The following is an 18,243-nucleotide window of genomic DNA, read 5'->3' on the forward strand; positions in this document are numbered from 1 at the left end:
AGGCGGCAAAGTGTCCTGGGGGAACCCTTCTCCACTCCAAACATCAGCCATAGAGATCAAACCCGCATGCCCCTTTTATCCGTGTCTCTATCCAGAAATAAGTCTCCCATTCATTTTCCCAGTAGACCATAAATACCAACCAACTACAAAACAAATCACAACCGTGTATGTAACACTAGTCTGAAAAACTAATAGGAATTTAAAATAATAATGAAAAAGATCTATGAACACTATAAAAGTGGCTGCATGCAGGCTTTTACAGTGCTCATATCAACATCACTGTCAACATGCTATTGATTTCCTGTTCCACACATTCAACAGCTTTTCTTTCTAAAATAAGACGTCTGACAGTAAAACCTCACGGCGGTGGATGCAGTCCAGGCTACCAACGCACGCTTTAAATTGAAATGAGCTCCACTTTTAAAGTGACTTTAAAGGCATTTATATTGTAATAGCTAATCTAACTTGGTGGCAACATGCTAAAATGTATCAATATAAAGTAATGTGGGATGACACATTAATGCTAACAGCAAAAGCAATCAATCAGGGAAAGGATTGGCTCATTTCTAAAAATCTATCTGCATAATATCATGCAGATATAATCCGAACAGGGTATGTAATGGTGTGGTAAAGTGATATGAGGTCAGTAAAGTATCCAACACCACTTAGTAAAGCCATGTGCGTATTTCCCTCTCTAGCGTCCATTAACGCTAACATGCAGTGATTAAAGTGAGTTGTGGCCTATAAGAACTCCGATACAGACAGTAGAGTACATGGAGTCAAGAGGTTAATATGACTATGAGAGGAGGCTGTAGGATAGCCCAAGGTTGATTTACAGTAAATCACAGCCACCCGTTTGTGATAATCAACAGTCAGATTCAAGCATTGCCCAGAGCAGCTGTGAAGAGACCTAGGAATGATTGAAACAGCTTTTCCATGGGGTCCCCTAAAGGGGGATTTTGCTCTCTGCCAATCAGAATGGCCAGTTCCCTGTGCCCATGTAGTGGGATGTTGGGAAATAATAATGGACAGTGGACATCTCATTTAAACAGAACAATAACTTACAGAGGTTGTGCGACATTTTCAGGTATAATCACTAATCCGGCTTGTGGAAATAACTCCCTGAGGCTGAGGAGCACTTACGCTCATATTATTTTCTGCAGAGCAAATGAGGGAATACATCATTTTCAGTGTAAAAAAGGTTTACCATGCATCTTTCAGGACTGTGCAGCTGAATCAGTTGCTTTTCAGATGAAGGGTAGTTCTATCCGAGGGTAAGTACGTAGACTGGAGCACATTAGTTGATTTAAGGCAGACTGTAAACATTGTGCATCTTTTCCAAAATCTGAAGTATATCTTTTTGTTTTTCTATCATGTCAAAAATGTAATCTAAACCTTTCATTCACTATTCAATAAGGTATCGGATAACTTTGACTCTCTTTGCAAAGGTACCGTTTACTCCACACATTTAGCAGACATAATTACACTGTTACTAAAAACAGCCATACAAACATACTTCCTCAATATACAGTATAGCTAGACTGTGTACAAGAGGCAGGGGAGATTTTTACTGAAACACAAAAAGAGGACACAATTGTAATTTGTTTTTCACTATCTTGCCTCTTAGCATTCTACACAATGTGATAATGGCGTAAAATGTCACTACAGGCCCAATGTTGGGGATTTAGATATCGCTTACCTGTTTCAAGATGGTGTAATTTGAGCCATCCACACTTAGCTTCCGGATCTCATGGTGGTCCGCCATAATGAGGAAAGGCTCTTCAGCTGAAATAGGGAACATGCAGCGTTAGAAGACCGCTGAGACCTAACAGTTACACACTGAAATTCTACAAGTGGAGAGATGAAAAAAGGCTGACCTGACAGAGCCTTGCATGTATTGGGGTTGCGCTCCAAGGCTTCGTAGCCATCCACACACAGGCACTTGTAGGAGCCATAAGTGTTGATACAGCGCTGGCTACAAGGAAGGGTAGCGGAGCATTCATCAACATCCACACATGTCTTCCCATCATCCTTCAGGTGGAAGCCAGGCCAGCATTTACACTGATGACATAAAAGCACAACAATAATAGAAATTTGATCATGAATTCAGGAAATGCAAGATAATATCACTTAGCTATTAAAAATAAACTGTAAAAATAATTCATGTTATGAAATGGTTTTGGCGTGTCTGAAAGTTCTTAAAGGTGCCCTGCCACACACAACCGTTTTTAACTTGCATTTTTTGAAATACGTTAGATCCATATGTGCTTGTGTTATGTTGTGAATGTGAGAATGAACTGCTACCTCATCTGTCCTCCTCTAGCCACTGAAAAGAAATAAACGGAGAAATGAGGCCAGTTCCAAAAGCTGGTCAGCCTGACCTCCTGTTGCCTTAGCTCATTACTGTTCATGAGCTCTCCCATTTGCTCTGTGTAAAGGATGCTGATAGCTAGGCTCTCATTGGTTAGCTGTTAGCCAATCAGATTCAAGCAGTTTAGCTCATTGGAAACTGGCACAAGTCGAGTCTTCCTGCAGGCTTTCTATACCACACTATATGGCTTGAAACAAGGTAACCAAGGCATTTTTTCCATGGCAGAACTTCAGACATTACCACAAAGTAATGGGCACCTTTAAGTTATTTTTTATACAACTCTTGATTTGGGCTATAAAATCAGTGCACTTAAACAGGCTGTTTAAAGTAATTTTAGCTCAGTCTGTAACAGCAGAAAATATATTTCAGACACAAGTACCCTTTTCTCAGAGTAATGCAGGTAAGCAATGGAAATGAATTAAAACTTAGCATCCAACATATATGATGACATCAAAGCTGTGATATAGACATAAGGTACCATGGCTGAAACATTCCATTGCACTTCAGTAACCAGGGCTCTGCCCAAAATATAACTCAAAAGTGCTTGTATCAGCTGCCATGGACCCACAGCAAATCCCTTTCTTATCCACAGTTATAACCTTGAAGGCCTTTCTGCTGATCTCCCTGTTCAGGCCACGAATGGATGAGCTAAGGGTCTGCATTGATGTGCTCTCTGTCCAGCTCTGCCCCTGACATGACAGGGAAGAGGTGTTTTTTTGTGCTTTCAGACACTTTTCCGACGCAGTGAGCGCTGTCTTATGAAAGAGTAGGAGATGGAAATCCATGGACAAAGGCATAGACTGCAGCAGTCTGACAACGCCAGTGATGGCCAGCAGAGCACTCCAGCGGATATGGCCTTGACCTGGTTTTAGCCTGACATAACACGCCACCATTGCCAGGCCCGGCACAATAGCCCGGCACAGTGTGGGAGCATGGACAGTTGCTGGCATATCGTTAGACTGTCAAGCAGCGTTCAAGGTTATTCAAAAAGTAAGAAACTAAATGTATGTACTGTATGCTCCAACCCATCTTCATCTGTATAATTATGTGTAAAGTTAGGCTTTAGTTACTTAAACTGCTACTAATGATTCCAGAGCTGAAAACTGTAGGTCAGTAAAGTCTACTTGAAATTTTAATATTATTACCGGTTGTCCTGAATAGCTTTTTCCATTGATTAGCTGTGTTTTGACCCAACGTTCCAGGGACTTTTACAAAAATTGACATCTTTATTCTCTCATTCATTGTGTGCTTAGCACTGTCTCCTCACAGAAAGCAGTTACTGTTGAGTACCGGGTTTGATCCCCGGTGCGGACATGGCCTATCTGTGTGGAGAGTGCATGTTCTCCCCATGTTTGATTGGGTTTCCTCCCCACCAAAACACATGTATGTTAGGTTAGTGCTGCTGTCAGTGCCCCTGACCAAAAATGAAAAAACAAGGAGTTGGCCCCTGGGCACTGCAAACGCTCCTATGTATAGAATGGATTACATGCAAAGAACATATTTTGTTTTAATGAATGTAAGTTATCTAAGAAATCACAATAAAGGAACCTCTTTCTCATTCGCTTTTTTGCTCTCAGCTCACTCGCACAATCTCTCTTCTTTTCTCTTTCTCTTTTTTTTAAATGAGTCGGAAAAACCGTCAGCAAAGCAGTAACTTTACTTCAAATGTTATCAAACAAAGAGAAACGTTCTCCCCTCGTCCTAAAATGGTCCTAAATCAGTGAAGATAGTGGTACACAAATTGAAGAAGCGGCGCTGTGTGTGTTTGACCAATCAGCAATGGCCATTCCTGCAAACCCCACCCCGGAAGTTCCTGTGCTTTCAGAAAGTACTACCTACCGAGCAGGTACTTTTTGGGGGGTAAAATGTCCCTGGGAATTATTTTAGAGCCTGGTCTCTGGTCGAAACACCATGTTCCAAGTCCCTTGGAAAGGTTCTTGCAGTCAAAAAAGGTACTTTATGTTTCCATCTGGTTTAAAGGTAGACTAGATGAATTAGGCTTTATGGAACTAAATGTAGTCAGCAAGTGATTCTGAGGACTAATGCAACTCCAAACTACTGAACCGTGACTAGTCCACTGGTCACTTACCTTGTATCCCACAGGAAGATCCTGGCATTCCTGTGTGCACCCACTGACTCTGCGGTTCAAGCATTCATTTAAATTACAGTTCCGCTCATCTGACCGGTCTCCACAATCATCTCTCCCATCACAGAGATTCCCCTCAGAGATGCAGCGTCCATTGGAGCACATGAAGAAGGAGCCATTGCACAAGCTTCCTGAAAAGAGCAAGACATGACTGTCACTGGCACAACGCCCTGTAATTTCTCAACAAAGTTGGGGAATGTTTTTGACCTGACAATGGATCTTGACAGATTAATTCCTTTCAAGGAAGCTCTCCTGGATGTGGCGCCTTTTGTTTCCGCCAGTTTCCTGGACGAGTGGGCGCTGCTGGGTGACACTGATGAAGAGATTCCAGCAGCGAGCCAAACAGCAGTCTTACCTGCGGCTAAACATTTGAGGTTCACAGGCAGTTCGTCAGAGTGGTCGGGACAGTCTGCGTAGCCGTCACACTCCCACTGAGAGCTGAGAAGACAGCGGCCGTCCCTGCAGCGAAATTCCTCCGATCCACAGGAGCGATAGACTGAAGAAAGAAGAGAGAGAGACACTTTTTCATCAAGTTACACCCAGGAGAATCACGTGCAAAAGGTGAAAAAATAAAGCTTTCTACAGTCATTGTTCATATTGCAATGAAGCGCTCTCATGGAGTATATAGAATAATTGCTGATTAATCAAGCCACCAGGAGGTACTGTAGAATGATGTGGACAGCTGCATTGGCCAATATTTCAGGTACAGTTAAATATTTCATCAGCCCAAAAATCACAAATCAAGGGACAGAGAATTCCCTTCAGATGCCAGTTGAGACGCCAAAACACTGTACACAGCAAATAAAAGCTGGGTGTCTGTGTGTTTACAATATTATCACCAAATAAAAGTAATATTAAAAAATCCTAAAGAACAGAAACTCAACTCCTCAAGAGAAACATGGCCTGATCTATAATAAACCAGGTGCAAAAATACAAAGCATTTTCATCATCATCACAAGCTTTTATCAGAGCTTAAAAAATATTTCATCATTATTATTATTAGTAGTAGTAGTAGTAGTAGTAGCATTATTATTATCCAGAGAATGCAGTAACTGCATAAAGCAATGTGCTCCAAAGTATTTGTTTTTCTTCAATATGCTTTACATTAGTAATAAAGAAAATAAAAAAGAATTAAAAATAGAAATCTACTTGCCACATTCCACTGACTCATCAGATCCATCTCCACAGTCGTCGTCATGGTCGCAGACGAATCGCTGAGGGATGCATGCCTTGTTGCGGCAGCGAAACGAGCTGTCATCACATGTGTTGTTGGGTGCTAATGCATGAAAAGAAATGTTTTTAAAGGCTAATCATTGGATACAATGGATCAATGGATATGTAAAACGTCAACATAAGTGAGCCTTATGCTACTCCTCTGGTCTCTGTGTTTTCTAATTTTTTAACTGATTGTTTGGTAAGCTTGAATCAGATTAGAATGTATAAAGTCGGAATGAGCCAGGACCAATTTGTGAAAGACGATCCAGATTACACCATCTGGAGAAGACTGCAAATGTGCAAAAAATGACATTGTACACGACTTTCCATTTTACACTTGTTTTCTTTTTCTTGCTTGAATTAAATTTTGCAATTTCCGTAGGTGTTTAGAGGGTTTCCTGATCTACGTGGTATTGTTTTACTCTCTGAAATGTACAATTCTAAACAAGCAATGATTTCTTAATTCTGGGATCACATCAGGGTTTCTTTTATCATTGCAGGGAGTTATATTCAATTTGTTGAACTAGAGTTTACCACAGCCAGCTGCAGAAAGTTCATCACTCCCATCAGGGCAGTCCCTTTCACCATCGCAGAGCCAGCGTTTCGGAACACAGGCATAAGACCCCGGGCAGCTGAACAGCCCTGGAGCACATGTCACTGAGCCTGAGAAGAAAACAGGACCACATGCTCTACTTTCCAAAGTCAAAGAATACAATGGGTCACATAGCACCACAGAGGAGAATGAGTACAACTGATGCAGATGCATTATATTTAGTCAGGATGGTACCTTCTGTTATCATGAACATTAAGCAGTAGTTCCAAAAATGAAAAGCAATTGTCCTACCCTTATAGGAGATAACACGCTATATTACATATTACATCTCATGGAATAAAAAAAGTTTTTTGTTATGGATTTGACGTGATACCTCTTTATGTCCTATCAGCAGTTCCTTTTTATGAAAGCTAATAATTACTGTACTGTTCTATTGTGAGTAACAATTATTTGTTGAAATTCTATGAGTCAGCAATACTCCCCCTTTATCTTAGGTCATCCTTTAAGGGGGAAAAAAAACAGTGGATAAAATTGCCTGGCACTGAGATACAAAGGTAAATACAGAAGTTCAATTAGGCGTTTATAGCTAAAATGCATATCTCGTTTTTGACAAGAATTGTGCCTGGGAAACCTCTGGGCCATTTCATTTATATTTCCTTGACACTCCATTACAATCCAATTACACAACCAATGTTCACAGACATTCTTGTCTCTTCTCTTTATTGTGGTTGGATTCTTTTTTTATTTTTTTTTCTAAAATTCATTACACACACATCTCATTTGCCCATTGAAAAAAAGCTGTGCCTCTTGGGCCCTTAGTGATGAAAAATCTATTTGCCTTAGTGCTCACTTGAATCATCAGAAAAGCCTGCGGTCTCATTTGTTGTCTCATTAAGATTCAGAGATTTCATTTCTGTCCACTCATTTCCAGCTCTGCTGATACATCTCCATGGGGCTGTATAGTTGATGTGACCTTTAACAACAGCAGATTGCTTATGACACCTGAAAGGGCACTAACCACAGATCTGCATGCTCTCGTCAAGGCCGTCCTCGCAGTCATTCTCCCCATCACACAGCCATTGTTTGGCAATGCACTTGTTCTTTGAGCAGGCAAACTGGTTCCACAAGCATGAGGAGTCTGCAGAGGGCAGTGGGAAAAGAATTTCAGTGCCATAAATCAAACAAAGAGAGGAAACCACAAAAAAAAAGCGGCACACCTTATAGAAGGGGCAACATTTCTTTAATCAAAACAACTAGTGGGCTGGCTTTGATTTGCCTCAAGGCTTGCTTGTTTTTCTCTGGAGTTTTTCTACTTAGTTTCTACTGTTTTTCCTTTTCTCTCACAGAAGACAACATTTTGAGAAATGCTCCCGGTTGCTGTGGCGGTTAATACAAGCATCAACTGAACCCAAAATAAGAATAACAAAAAAACATCCCATCAATATAAAAGTACCTTAGTAGTAATTATGAAAAATTAGTACCAAGCCTTTTTTTCTGATTTTAATTTGAAAAGAAGCCATGTTGCTAAGAGTGACGAGAAACAGCTGGATGTCAACTAAGAGAGCACTCTGCTGATCACTGTGCAAAAGCAATTGTGTAAAAAGGGGATATATTCATAATTTGTGCTGACTGAGTTTGTGTCACTGAGCCACCCACTCTCCCCAGGGAGTCGTTCAGTGGTCTCTTTCTCTCAGATGTCAGGCCTGGCAAAGTCTGCAAGAGCTTTGATGAGATGTCGGGAGAGGGAAGGGGGATGTGTGCTCCAGGTCATACAACAGTACAAGGAATTATGGATCCTACTGAGCGTGTGTGTGTGTGGGGGGGGGCTCTCACACTGCGTTGCTTTCATTGCTGTCAGGACTTTGTACATCACACCAGCTGTATGTGCCTTGATACGATGGTGTAAGATAAGGATAAGATAAACATTAAATGGCTAAATATGGAAAACACAATTACCCAGACTTTCTGAAGGTGATACTACATTTGCACTTCAAATGCTGCTTCCACCGCTGTTTCAAGTGTATAACAAAATGGCAGGTCCACAGCACATTAAATGTATCAAAGAAAGACTGTCTTCACACAGTGGAAAAGCGCATCATGCATTGTGAATTGACAAATGACTATTTCATCTAATCAGATGTGGAATTCAAAATTTCTGAAATGTAATGACATTTTCCTCAAACCACTTTGCCTTTGCAGGCAGATTATCAGTGGTTGGAGCTTTTTATATGATAATTAACCCAGAGAAATGGGAATATTGTCTATTTGTCCTGGAAAAGCAATTCAGAACTTCTCAAAGAATTGTGGCATTATTCATATTAGCTCTGATATGAGCACATTTGAAGCATAGGATGTTATCATTTCAAATGACGTTTTTAGATAAAGGAATGGAAATACTGTTCATGTGTTATGCATCTCCCTAACAACATTCACGGTCAATTTACAAAATAAATCAGATAACTCGAAGAGCATTAAATATGAAAAATGAATTGCACTGAACTGCCTTCCTCTATCCGCTGCAGTGAACAAATGTGCTGGTTAATTATACAGGAAGAGCAAAGCACACAAGTATGATCTGCAACATCTTAGTCAAACACTCTCAAAGGCAAAGACATCTAAGTTCTGTGGTCAAATTTTATTTGAGTTACTCTTCTTGAAATTAGTTGTTATCAGTCCCAACCTACTAGGATCGGGATGGTTTGAAGGCCAATGAATCATACAAAGCGTCTAGAGTCAGACTGTGAGGCTCTACTTCATCACAGTAGCGCCTTTGAGCTAAATGCTAGTGTCAGCACGCTATCATATTCATAATGATAATGCCTACGTTTGTTTAGCAGGTATAACGTTTCACATGGTCAACAACATCTTAGTTTAGTGTGATAGGCTGCTAACCGTTGTTTATTAGCATCATCACAAACCAAATGTATTGGACAAATTCGACCTGACTTGATGACAGCGAAATATGACAGGTTAAGGGATCACCAAAGATATTAGGATTCATCCTTTGGACACTATAGATATCTGTGCTCAATTTAAAGGCAATCGTTTCTGTTTTTATGTCTTTTTTTTTTTGGGTGGGCCTGCCCCTAAATATATTTTGATGTGTACATTTTACATGGGTGAATCTATAGTTATAGAACAGGCATTTATATACTTTGAAATATGTTTTATATTAACAGATACCATTAACTTTAATTATTTATTTTTGTCAAAAGGATTTTGAATGAATGTCAAACTATGGATGCTGCATGTTCTGATAGTTGAGGGAGTATTGAGTGGGTGGTTTTTTGTGTGGGATAATAGATCAATTCCAGCACAGCTGTTGACTAGCATGCGATTGTGGGCTGTGTTTAAGCACCGTGTCCCTTTACGATTGTTGAAATGTCTTGAAAAAGATCCTTGTGACTGAAACGTTGACTCTTTTAAAAAAAAAAAATCATTGGAGAGGTGGTACGTGTGTGGGAGAATTGACTTTTTTCTTTGGAATTGGATCGTGAGGGGAATTAATTCCCTGCACCGCAAAGGAGACAAAGCAACTGGTGTGTTGCCTTCTACTCATCTAATCCATCCAAGAACTAGAATTAGAAATGTCAACCTCATGGTGGTGCTAGATGAAAAGTAAGCGGTCCAACAGAGTCATTAGGATTCCTCCTCTGTGGACCTTAAATGTACAAATTTGTGTCTCAATCCATTGAATAGTTGTACAAATATTACAGTTTGTGCTGGACCGATAGACCAACATTGTCATCCGTAGAGCCACCAGTAACAGAGAGTAAAAAAGGAAAAACTGTTAAAAGGGGATACACAATGTCTCAGTATTTGTGTGTGTGTGTGTCTGTGTCCGTCTGTGTGTGTGTGTGTGTCAGGAATTGGATGTGTTTGGTGTATTTGCAAATTGCTATAGTTCCATCTCTCTTGCCTCACAGAGAATGCAATGCAATACTTCTCTAGGTCTGCACACAAGCAATGCTTTCTTAATACAACAAACTGCTGGCTGTTTCATGACTTGTTACACTAGTCTATTGGCTAGACAATTCAATAGGCTGACAACTCAAATACAGGTAGAGTTTTTTTTGACACAATGTTTGTTGACTACTCCATCAGATTTAAATACCTCGTGCATGTGCGTGACGGTGATGAAGCTTAACAGCTACTCTGACCACCTGCATGGAAGCACCCAGTCCATTTTGCTTTGGTACAAAAAGCAAGGACACGTGAATGGGTATGTGTGCAAGCAATTGGCTTCAATGGCATATTGTATTAATCACTAACATGACTTAATTATGCTCCACCTGCTTAACTGGAGATATCTTGACTTTGTCAAGGAAAATTCTGCATAAATTAGCACTAATCAAAGCATAGGGAAGAATGCCTCTGGTGAGGGAAGTATAGGACTGGCATTGTACTGTGCAGTCCTTTCATATGTCACCGCTTTCCATCGAACCCACATTTCCCCCATCTTCAGTATAACCGTTTCAGTGTCTGATGCCTTATTAATTCATTGTTACACTGGAAGTGCTGTATATTATAATTCAAAAAGAGAATTGGAAAAAAACTGTGTCCTCAACAGCCTCACTCCGAATTCAGGGTCGGAATTAGACTTTCAAACAAGCAGCAACACCCACTTGAGAAATCTTGAACACACAATAAGGGGGAGCAAAACAAAGTGAAGATAAATTTCCTCGTGGCATGATAAACAATCATCTCTTGTCTTTCTGTCTCCTCCTTATATGCTGTATGTATTATTTGTTACAGGCCTGGATCTCTTCAAATGACAAAAGCATTACAACAAATAGCTTCTTGTTAATGGGAAATAAATATTCTTCCAAGTGCCGACAGTGTTGTGTACAGCAAACAAACACCTCATCTATTTCCACCCGTTGAGAGAACAAAACATTTCAATTTATTGTGTGGAAGCTCTTCCATGAGAGGTAGGATTTGTCGGTTTACCACACTGGAATTCATCTGCTCCGTCTTCGCAGTCTTTTTGGCCATCGCACAGCCACACGCTGGAGATGCAGTTCCCACTTGGACAAGCAAAGTGGCCTTCGTCGCACTTCTGCCCATGGGAAACTGGGACAAACAACAAAACCACATCAGTCCTCTGTGCATTAGCAATGATTGAGGTCATTATGTTTTCCTAAGCTCTCTCTGAATATCTGATTCCACTGTCATAATCATCTCTGAAAAATTAGATCCGTCTTAAGTCTTTTCTAATTGGAGCTGGCTTCCTTAATCTGTCCCTGAATGCACACGCAAAATGTGCGTCTTTGTGTGTGTGTGTGTGTGAATTTATGTTGGATGCTCACCCTGGCAGTTGGTCTCGTCTGTGTAGTCTCCGCAGTCGTTTGCACCATCACAGATCCATGTTGGGTGGATGCACAGTGAGGTGAAGTTGCAGCTGATGAAATCTTGTTCTTGCACCCCCAGCTTGTAAAAGTGAGAGCAGTCGGTGTGGTCTGAGTACAAAACACAGCACCACAATACTTGTCACAATGGAAGCGATCGTGGAGGTAAGGGTGAGAAGGGCAATCTTTCAATCAGACCCGCGTGACAAGCGCAGATTTAAGTTACTGGGACCATCTGCTCTGCTACAGGTAGAGCTGTGTGCTCACAATGTAAATTGCAAAATGCAAAATGCAAATCACGGGCTAAAAGGACTTACTGCAGCTTTTTTCATCTGAGGCATCGGCACAGTCAATGACCTGGTTACACCAGGCTGAGCTGGGTACACAGCTCCCATCTTTGCATGAGGATTCGGATGAGCCACACGTGACATCTGGGGGAGAGAATTAGCATTTCAAAAAGATAACAGAAACAGCACTCAGAGGCAGTAACAGGTACATCTCACAACAATACTTAGAAACTCTTACTGGGGGTGGTTAAAATTAGCTCCCGGTTGCAAACTGACAGGCAGAAGAAAAAAAAAAAGTTTTGTGATGAGTTGGGAATGTTTGTGCGGTTGGACTGCCTGTTCTATGATTCTTGCCTGACTGTCATGACTGTGTGCTAAAGCAATGACATAAAAGATGGGCAAGTTGGCTTTGTTGTTCATTTACCAACTACTGCACATTGGCCGTTTCAACTCTCTGCATTACATTATCAGTATATGGCATACATACTACTTTAATTACATTTTCTAATGGCAATAGAGAAATGTGTTATTGATTTCACTTTAACAAGGAAATGCAATGCTAAAGATGATACACCGTATTGAGATAAGGTACATCTGGAAAATCCCTGCTAAATTGGAAGGTGCGTATTTATCATGAGAACACAACCGTCTCCTTGTGTGCTCAATCAGCTTGGTACAGTAAACACCCTGATATTATCCCACCATAGTCCAATAAAAGCAGTGGAATAAGCACAACCGTAGTTTTTACTGGATTATTTCACCATCAAGTTTAAAAAAAAAAACAATCAGTCTGGCCATATTGAAGGGATACACAATATTGCCTAGGCAGCTTTTAAGTGTGGGGGTGTTGGGAGTACTCTTTGAATTTGTGAACTCTTTATGATCTTGGGGCTCATTAGACAGTGAAGGCTTAGCACAGCATGTGGCCTAGCGTGGCGTATTAATATAAGCATTAGTGTCGCTGGATCCTGCCCTCAGAAGCAGGACGGATTGAACAGGAGATCAAAGGGCTGGGACTCACTGTTACAGAAAGCTTCATCAGAGTTATCCCCACAGTCATCGACCCTGTCACAGAAACGACTGTTGGCCACACACCGCTGGTTGTAGCACGGCCTGAAACCTTTCCGACAGCTCCTGTTGTCTGAACACAGTCACATTCATAAATATGTTAGAAATGACCAAAGTTGTGTCAGTATCAGAAATCTCACAAAGGTGTGAAGCGTTTCTCACCACAGTACTGCATCTTCTCGTCCGATTTATCTTTGCAGTGGGCCACGCCGTCACAGGTTAGCTGGTAGTTTATGCACTCGCCGTTCCCACACTCAAATTCAGTGTGGATGTTGCAGGAGGAATTTTCTGCTGCAGAAGATGACAATGAAGGTAATGAACTATGAACGTCAAACGCTGAAAGCTCAACTGTACTTATTGAACAGACGTCATACATGCAGGTAAGCTCAGAGGCAACTTTTCACTGCCTACTTTACTCCACATATACTCCAACAACCCAGATGCTGGGTCAACAGTTGTAAAGATTGTACTTAGATGCATTAAATAACCACATTACCCTTATACCTTAACCTGAGAGAAATCTGGCTGTGAAATGCTTGGCACATTCTTTAGTTCGTAACTAATTCTCATTTGATCAAGTACACTGGTCTAATAATCAATGTCAACATAGCACTTAGTAAATCCAACAATAAACATCTTCACAGACTTTGACCAATCCCTGTCTCTGCTCAGCTACCTGCAGCTTTACAATATAAAAATATGAAACTTCTTGCTGTAATAAGCAGAATGGCACTGTAGTAAAAAAAAAAAAAAAACTGTCGTCCTCTACTGTGACATCCGGGCTACCATCCAGCTCTTCTGAATCACTTGCCATGTTTAGTCTGGCCAAACCTCCCACGTTTGAACAGCTCCTCCCACCTTATGGTCTATCCTCACATTGCATTTCTAATTCAACCAGCAATCTGTCAAATTAGGAAGCCAAACACCATTGAAATGCTTTAGTCCTGTGACTTTAAGCAGGTAACCGTGACACCCGATGCTTTCAACTTTGTTTTCCTGCTATCTTTAGTCACATTATAGCTTTATTTTCCTGAGCAGTATTGACTATGACTTCTGAAACCATTACACACTCACTGCTTAGTCAAAGAGAACGAGACAGCAGGCTTTCCTGTTCATGCGCGGTTATGTTCAAAGGAATCAATTCAAAGATATTAAAGGTTCATGTAAACAGCACAAAAAAAACGAGCTTAACATGAGTGTGGATGGAAGCCAGATTACACAATGCATTTAAATGTATCCATACAGAGTGTCATTACAATCAATAGCTTGTACTGAGAATGTTCCACAGGCTAGCCTCTGTTGTATAAATAAATGTAAAGCGTCTCATGACTTACACACGCATCTGTTGTCGTTTAACAGCACACGTTCTCCACGGCAAGTGCAGTTGACCCTCCCATCAGGGGTCAGGAGACAAAGGTCACCGCAGCCTCCATTCATGTGTCGGCATGGGGACAGCTCACCTTCAATAACAGTCAAATAGAACCCATTAAGCAGTCAGAAACAGTCAGAGGTAAATCTCCCCCGGGACACGCTCTTTTAGATGTCATCACTATTGCATGCTCAATGCACCCATGGGATTATCTTCTGAGCCTAACACATTCCAAATGAATCATAAAAATCCCATGGGAAATTGGCATATAATTTGGATTATCTGTTTTTACTGTATCTATCTATAGGAATTAGGCATTTCCTAAATTGTACGTAGTGTAAATCTAAAAAAGGAGCTCTTGTGTTTAGAATCTGAGGGCCTGACACCAAACCCGATCATCACCGTTAATGGCTGATATAGCTGATAACTCTTCTCATGTAAAATACAATTGCATCTGAGATGGACATGTAATGATGTGATGTGCTTTGGCTTGACATTGTGCACTGATTGAAGTGAACTCCTAAACTAGAAATAATCAGATAATAATACTTTTAACACATTTCTAGGACAGATTATTGTTTTAAATATGCACAGGGAAATGCTGCGCTTACATTTTGTTTTCATTTAAAGTATACACAGTGGTCAACATATGAATAAAAGGGGCTGTTTTGTTGTTAAAGGTGCCAACTATCCTGACAGGTAGCAGATGTATCACAACGTGGCATAATTTGTCTTTCTTTGCATGGCGTGCCGTGTGAAAAAGCTGTGTGTATCATGTATTGCACTAAATTGCATGACCAAACTGCAGAATAACCCCCAATAGAAGATGTTTGTCCAATCCTGAGAAAAAAAGGTAGTAATAGAAGCTTAGCAACATGAGACGTGGTATCAAGTGCAAGTGTTCAGAGACATGCATGTCCACTGGAGACCTTCTGTTATTACCTGCCCTCCAGCCATGAGTATTTTATTCATGAGAGAAAAAAAAAACGTTCCTCTGTTCTGCAGCTCAGTTAAACCATTTATATGATTATTTATATTCAGGATATTCATGACTAGGAAAATGCAATAAGAGGGCAACAATGTGATGACCGATTGTTGGTCACTGCACATTATGCTGTAGCCTTGCAGCTGTGTCCAGGCAGTTCAAAGGATGTGATGATTTCCCATGATGAGAAAAACGAGGAGTAGCTCTCAGCATCCGAGTCCAACCAGCGGGGCAATCTTAAGCCCATTTCCTTTTGTCCTTGGAAATAACACTTTGTACGACACTTTAGAGACTCCCTTTACAACATAGGTTACTTAATTAATTAATTACATTTGAAACTTTTTGTTTTTGTTTTTAGCCATTCCAGATAAGACCAAGTTCATGTATCATATCTGCTGTTTCATACACCAAAAGAGATGTTGCTTTTAGTAAGTACAGCTGGTATGATTTACCAGTCGTCCGAGATTATCAGCCAATATTAGCTGAACATATCTGTGTAGAAAATGTGACTTTTAGAATGGTATATTTTCTGTCATTTGTTATTTGTTTATACCTTTAAATTCAGATTTCTTTAAGTTACATTCAGTTCACTGTTCACCTTTATTAGATGTACCTCATCTTAAGATAAAAAGATCACATACATTTGCTGTTTCAATACATATCATTGTTACATCCCAGGTTAGTAAATAAAATAATATTGGCTGATATATCGTTCTCGGATTTTTTGATCCTCATTTTTTAAATTTAATTCGATTTTCACAGGACAATGCACAATACATTTGTTGAGCTAATTTCCATAGTCCCTGGTCATGGTTTACCAGTGATGTGCAGATGGAAGGAAGCAAAAGAGAACAGCCAGTAGTGGTGAATTAAAACTTTTGAAGAAAAAAATGTATACATTGGTATTGCCTATAAATAGCCCAAATCAGTCAAAAAATGTCAAAGCAGTGAGGGAGGAAAAACAAATGAAAACACACAAGTGCATGCAAACTGGCACGGATGAGCACAGTTTTCTGGAATATTCTCATTTTGCTTTAGTAAAAAGCGCATACAGCAACATGTTTATTTTGGTCGATTGTCCTAAACAACACTAACACAACGAATATGCACATGTGTAAACTCCATGGGCACACATCATCGCCCAGCCACTTGCACACACATAATACACAAATATTTGCAGACACCACACACCATCCAATGGTCATTAAATGAAGCTCATCTCCAGGTGTTTAAATACTCACAGTTGTTTGTGTCCCCGGCCACAGCTATGATTCCCATTGGTTGATGAGGTATGTCTGCTCGAAGCACCTTGGTGTCACCGCCCGTGTACTTGTTTGATCGGAGCACAGATCTACGGGCCCAGTCTGACCAGTAGATGAAATCTGCATAGATGGCGAGCCCATAGAAGTTTCCAGCTCCTGATTTAACTATGACCTAAATAGTGTAGAGCAAAGCACGTATGTTAGGATTGCTGTCCATCATGCTTTTCAGATGCAGTGCTATCAAATGCAACTCTGGTTGCACATTCCATACATACAGTATATGTGAATGATTCTATATGCCAGAATAGAAGGTCCAGTTATAACCTGGGAATTTCCATTTCAGAATCAGAAACAGAACATTTAATTGATCCCCTCAGAGAAATTATTTAGTTTATTAACAAACCAATAACTCTTTTCAAAATCTGGCTGGAGGAACCATTGACAGAATTCTGAGTGCAACCCTAAGAATACATTTGGAGGATAGCGTTTCGACTCATTAATCAACACATCACCCCCGGAGCCCAGATGACTGCTTAACCCAGATGTTGGGGGAATAAATGACAGTGCCATTGGCAGAGAGGCAGGAATCCATCAGATTCCTCCTGGTGGGACTCTCCAGGCTTCGGGGGGTGGTGGGCGGGGGGTCAGAGCCTCCAGCAGCTCTGTAGTCTCAGCCATTAATGGGACAGGCTTGTAAGCAGCATCACATTAGCCCTGTGCCATACTGGGATTAATAGGACAGGTGTTGATTAAAGTAGCCCAGCGTGTGGAAGCAACAACTGGCCATCAGGTGAGTGGGAGACAGAAACAGAGGCAGAGAGGGAAAGAGAAAGACAACACGCCAGATGGAGTTGGATGGAACATATTGATGGGAAATTAGATGTGGGAGACTTTATGTTCACAGCCAGCAACATATTACGTTGTGCCAGACTCGTGTTTTGGATAAATGTGAACATATTTCCTACGTTCTTATCACTCTCTCTCTCTGTTGAGCAATGTTAAAATAAGGACATTCAAGTGCCACGTTGACAAACTCCAAACATAGCACCTCAATGAGCCTTGGTTTTACATGGCAGCATAAACATGACACAAACTAACAGCTCTCAATTCATATCCCCTCTTTCCATGGTAAAAAGGGCATCTTTTCCACACCACACATGCACACATCTTCCCTTATCGTGCACACAGCTGCCCTTTGTGAAGCAGTGCCTTCATTAACAACATGGGTCTCCACTCTCAAAATGGCACAGGGGAGTGGTCCTTGCCACAGCTTTTGTTCTTCTCTACTGCCAACCACACTGTCAGCATGTAATGTCAGTGTTGCAGGATGAAGGGTAGCTGGGCCCTCGAGGACGCTCCCCTTTCATTCAAGACAACATTTATATGACAAAAAAAATCTGTTCTATAATGTGTTTTACAGTATCTATTCTAGGGCCTGAGCAGAACACACTAAAGTGACAACAAGCTTTAGGCTTCCATCTCCACAGTAAGCTTCTTCTAAACAATGGATGGGTTGTCTTACAATTTCCACATCCGCAGTTAGAGTAAGTGCTGAAGTTATCAGCTAAACCTCTGTTTAATTTACACATTTTAATTGGAATGGTGATGTACACCCAGAGCGGTCTCGCTGCAAAGTCTT

The 18,243-nt window shown here is 40.8% G+C and overlaps 1 protein-coding gene across 1 annotated transcript in view; it reads right to left on the bottom strand.

Moving 5' to 3' along the window:
• The window catches only part of lrp1bb (low density lipoprotein receptor-related protein 1Bb), a 203,630-nt gene that overhangs the window by 52,708 nt on the left and 132,679 nt on the right, over positions 1-18,243 (bottom strand). Inside the window, 14 exon segments of the mRNA XM_032530345.1 lie at positions 1,700-1,785; positions 1,878-2,061; positions 4,461-4,648; positions 4,873-5,013; positions 5,671-5,793; positions 6,267-6,395; positions 7,304-7,423; positions 11,236-11,358; positions 11,595-11,744; positions 11,951-12,064; positions 12,942-13,061; positions 13,151-13,279; positions 14,323-14,448; positions 16,584-16,776. Of these exon segments, the coding sequence (XP_032386236.1) occupies positions 1,700-1,785; positions 1,878-2,061; positions 4,461-4,648; positions 4,873-5,013; positions 5,671-5,793; positions 6,267-6,395; positions 7,304-7,423; positions 11,236-11,358; positions 11,595-11,744; positions 11,951-12,064; positions 12,942-13,061; positions 13,151-13,279; positions 14,323-14,448; positions 16,584-16,776 (1,926 nt within the window).

Source organism: Etheostoma spectabile, chromosome 11, assembly GCF_008692095.1.
Source record: "Etheostoma spectabile isolate EspeVRDwgs_2016 chromosome 11, UIUC_Espe_1.0, whole genome shotgun sequence".
NCBI lineage: Eukaryota > Metazoa > Chordata > Actinopteri > Perciformes > Percidae > Etheostoma > Etheostoma spectabile.